Raw genomic sequence first — 5000 nt, 5'->3', positions numbered from 1 at the left:
TGGCTAACGCAGTCTGCATTTCTATATACCACTGTCACTTTTCACAGGTTTCACAGAGCGATTGTTCGCTTCTTGCACTAAGACTGAATTATTTTCTATGTGATGAATTATTTTGCTTTTGTTAATCAATATTCTCAAGATCTGTCAATAAATATTGTTGGTTTTGACTTGATATGTTGCCCCCTTCTTTATGTTGTTACTGGACACATCATGTGTCCTGTTTAGCTATGTTACACCATCAGGCCCGGGGTGAGGAATCGGGAGAATCGGGAGAGTTCCCGGTGGGCCACTTCACTTCTGGGCCGGTAGAGAATTACATTGTTTGACATTTGTCACGTTAGTTCATCTTCCATGGAAGAGAGCCACTGTTGAAAAAAAGTATCAACTACAGTTCGCCAAAAGGCATGTGGGAGTCTCCATGGTCAAGTGGAAGAAGGTTTTGTGGTTTGATGAGACCAAAGTGGATCATTTTTTCAACAGTGACTGTCTTCCATGAAGCTTTGATTGGTGAAGAACCCAGGTTACAGTTGTTGTATGCAGAGTCTCTCCCATACCAGCTTCTGAAGCTTGAAACTTCTTCAGAGTAGTCATAGGTGTCTTGGTGGCCTCTCTTACTAGTCTCCTTCTTGCATGGTCACTCAGTTTGTAAGGACGGCCTGATCTAGGCAGATTTACACATGTGCCATATTCCTTCCATTTCTTGATGATGGATTGAACAGAATTTCAGGGGATGTTAAGTGCCTTGGACATTTTTTTGTATCCTTCCCCTGACCTAAACTTTTCAACAACCTTTTCTCTGAGTTGCTTAGAGTGATCTTTGGTCTTCATGGTGTAACAGTAGCCAGGAATACTGATTACTGAATACTGACCAGTGAATGGACCTTCCAGACACAGGTGTAGTTATACTACAATCACTTGAGACACTTTCACTGCACACTGATCACCATTTCACTAATTGTGAGACTTCTAGCACCAATTGGCTGGACCTCTGTTGAATTAGATCAGTCTATTTAAAGGGGGTGAATACTTATGCAATCACTAATTTTCATTACATATTTTTATTTAATTTACATAACTGTGTAGAAATCTGTTTTCACTTTGACATTAAAGAGGGCTATTTTGTGATTTTTTTTTGTCCGAAAAGCCAACTTATATTGACCATGACTGATTTATAAAAGCAATAAAAGGGTAAACATCCAAGGGGGTGATTACTTATGCAAGGCACTGTATTCTATAGGATTGTTAACCTTTAATGACATCACCACCCTTTAATGGCCTGTTGAGTTGGACACTACCCTCTAATGGCCTGTTGAGTTGGACACTATCCTCTAATGGCCTGTTGAGTTGGACACTATCCTCTAATGGCCTGTTGAGTTGAACACTACCCTCTAATGACATCACTACCCTCTAATGACCTGTTGAGTTGAACACTACCCTCTAATGACCTGTTGACTTGGACACTACCCTCTAATGGCCTGTTGAGTTGGACACTACCCTCTAATGACATCACTACCCTCTAATGACCTGTTGACTTGGACACTACCCTCTAATGGCCTGTTGACTTGGACACTACCCTCTAATGACATCACTACCCTTTAATGACCTATTGAGTTGGACACTACCCTCTAATGGCCTGTTGAGTTGGACACTACCCTCTAATGACCTGTTGACTTGGACACTACCCTCTAATGACATCACTACCCTCTAATGGCCTGTAGAGTTGGACACTACCCTCTAATGGCCTGTAGAGTTGGACACTACCCTCTAATGGCCTGTTGAGTTGGACACCACCCTCTAATGACATCACTACCCTCTAATGACCTGTTGAGTTGGATACTACCCTTTAATGGCCTGTTGAGTTGGACACCACCCTCTAATGACATCACTACCCTCTAATGACCTGTTGAGTTGGATACTACCCTTTAATGGCCTGTTGAGTTGGACACCACCCTCTAATGACATCACTACCCTCTAAGGACCTGTTGAGTTGGACACTACCCTCTAAGGACCTGTTGAGTTGGACACTACCCTTTAATGGCCTGTTGAGTTGGACACTACCCTCTAAGGACCTGTTGAGTTGCACATGCAGACATGACGGGTGATATGACACTATGCCTCTAAAAGTGTTTTCATTTATTACAATAACTACATGCTGTGGCTAAAATATTCTACTCAAAATGTGACACTTTATTAAAATGATCATAGGACTCTACCCATCAGTGACATCATCAGAGGATTCTACTGGACAATGACATCAGAGTATTCTACTGAACAGTGACATCATGAGGATTCTACTGAACAGTGAATTAATGTGTCTGAACTCCATGAACCCTAGTTGAACTCCATGACCCCTAGTTGAACTCCATGAACCCTAGTTGAATGGCCCCAGTGTCACACAACCAGAAAGAGTAGAAGAAAGATGAGATTCAAACAATCAATCAATCAAATCACTCACTATTTATTAAATTAATTAAATGTTAAACATGAATGAACAGTGCAATAACACATTTCGCAAAGATTTGAACATACATTAAAATTGCCACATTTCTTTAAGCACATTGAGGATTTACCTCAACCCAATCTTACAGAAACTAAAATATATTATTATTTACATTAGCAATTTTCATTCCCACATGATATTAAATATAACTATTATAAACTTCAACATTCAACATTCCCACCTCATTTTTAATATGACTCCTATAAACATGAATTTATTTCCTGTAAAATATCGATGATGTCATTCATCTCCAGGGGTTAAGGGTTAAGGGTTAGAGGTTAAGGCCTGACCAGTCCTTCATTCTAGTGCATAGACTTCATATATACACTTCATTCGTGTGTGTGTGTGTGTGTGTGTGTGTGTTATTGTTTGTAGCAGGGGAAGCAGCTGCTGGTGTGTGTGTGTGTGTGTGTGTGTGTTATTGTTTGTAGCAGGGGAAGCAGCTGACGTGTGTGTGTGTGTGTGTGTGTGTGTGTTATTGTTTGTAGCAGGGGAAGCAGCTGCTGGTGTGTGTGTGTGTGTGTGTGTGTGTGTTATTGTTTGTAGCAGGGGAAGCAGCTGCTGGTGTGTGTGTGTGTGTGTGTGTGTGTTATTGTTTGTAGCAGGGGAAGCAGCTGCTGGTGTGTGTGTGTGTGTGTGTGTGTGTGTGTGTGTGTTATTGTTTGTAGCAGGGGAAGCAGCTGCTGGTGTGTGTGTGTGTGTGTGTGTGTGTGTGTTATTGTTTGTAGCAGGGGAAGCAGCCACACCACATCTTGAAGCAGGGGTTCCTCTGGCGGCACCTGATGGCGACCTTGAAGCTCTCGTTGACCTTCTCCAGGTAGTCGTCCGTGGCAACCACGTTGGCCTCTATGTTGTTGAGCATGGCACCTTGTCAAAGTAAAAGCCCAGGATGAGAGGCGGAACTCAAGCACTCACACACGCACACGCACACGCACACGCACACGCACACGCACACGCACACACACTCACCGCTGTCACATTCACCGACACACACACACACACACACACACACACAGCTGTCACACACACACACACACACACACACACACACCGCTGGCACACACATACACACACCGCTGGCACACACACACACACACACACACACACACACACACACACACACACACACACACACACACACACACACCGCTGTCACACAGTCACACACACACACACATACCGCTGTCACACAGTCACACACACACACACATACCGCTGTCACACAGTCACACACACACACCGCTTTCACAGAGTCACACAGTCACACACACACACCGCTGTCACACAGTCACACACACACACACACACCGCTGGCACACAGTCACACACACACACACACACCCCGCTGGCACACACACACACCGCTTGCACATAGTTTTACCCTGCTCGTCCACCATCACGGCCATCAGCAGGAAGAGCTCATGGACGTCACGCAGACGAGCCTCCAGGTCGATCAGATCCTTGTGCCGGTCCTTGATGTGCCTGAAGGACACACACACACACACACACACACACACACACACACACACACACACACACACACAGACAGGTCGATCAGATCCTTGTGCCGGTCCTTGATGTGCCTGAAGGACAGTCATCAGGTGAGTGAGTGTGTGTTTATGTGTGTGTGTGTGTACCTGAAGGGCAGCGTGCGGTGACTCCCTCAGGGTTGAGCTCCTGTGTGAAGGTAGTGAAGTGTGTGTGTGTGTGTGTGTGTGTGTGTGAAGTTGTGTGTGTGTGTGTACCTGAAGGCGCAGCGTGCGGTGACTCCTTCAGGGTTGAGCTCCTGGCTGAAGGTAGTGAAGTGTGTGTGTGTGTGTGTGTGTGTGTGTCTGTCTGTCTGTGTGTGAAGGTGTGTGTGTGTGTGTGTGTGTGTGTGTGTGTGTGTGTGTGTGTGTGTGTCTGTCTGTCTGTGTGTGAAGGTGTGTGTGTGTGTGTGTGTCTGTCTGTGTGTGAAGGTGTGTGTGTGTGTGTGTGTGTACCTGAAGGCGCAGCGTGCGGTGACTCCCTCAGGGTTGAGGTCCTGGCTGAAGGCGCCCCATCCTCCCTCCGTCACCATCTGGTCCACCTCCTCACTGGACACCGCCCTCCCCAGGATCTCTGCCTGACGCTGGAACCGCCGGTGACACAGTGCCCGCTGCTCCTACACACACACACACACACACACACACACACACTGTGTTTACACACACACACACACACATTCACACCACCCTCCCCAGGATCTCAGCCTGTCGCTGGAACCGCCGATGACACAGCGCACGCTGCTCCTACAAGTATATACTTTATTTTAAAGTATTAATTGAATGTATTAATAATTAGTATTTATATAATATATTTATTTAATTTTCTTATTAATGAGTATTTATATAATATATTTATTTAATGTATTATTAATTAGTATTTATATAATATATTATTTTCTTATTATAGATTTACATTCACACACACACACACACACACACCAATACACACGCACACACACCAATACACGCACAAA

The 5000-nt window shown here is 44.7% G+C and overlaps 1 protein-coding gene across 1 annotated transcript in view; it reads right to left on the bottom strand.

The window, feature by feature from the left end:
- Positions 1 to 3215: 3215 nt before the first annotated feature.
- LOC308376818 (syntaxin-11-like) overlaps positions 3216 to 5000 on the bottom strand; it is a gene marked incomplete at both ends in the record, with an annotated part of 2949 nt that continues 1164 nt past the window's right edge. Inside the window, 3 exons of the mRNA XM_080853291.1 lie at positions 3216 to 3367; positions 3882 to 3982; positions 4483 to 4643. Coding sequence (XP_080709417.1) covers positions 3216 to 3367; positions 3882 to 3982; positions 4483 to 4643 — 414 coding nt within the window. The remainder of the gene's footprint in view (positions 3368 to 3881; positions 3983 to 4482; positions 4644 to 5000) is intronic.

This window comes from Sprattus sprattus, assembly GCF_963457725.1.
Source record: "Sprattus sprattus genome assembly, chromosome: 16".
Taxonomy (NCBI): domain Eukaryota; kingdom Metazoa; phylum Chordata; class Actinopteri; order Clupeiformes; family Clupeidae; genus Sprattus; species Sprattus sprattus.
Note: the sequence above shows the minus strand (reverse complement) of the source record. Positions and strands in the feature narration are given on the sequence as shown.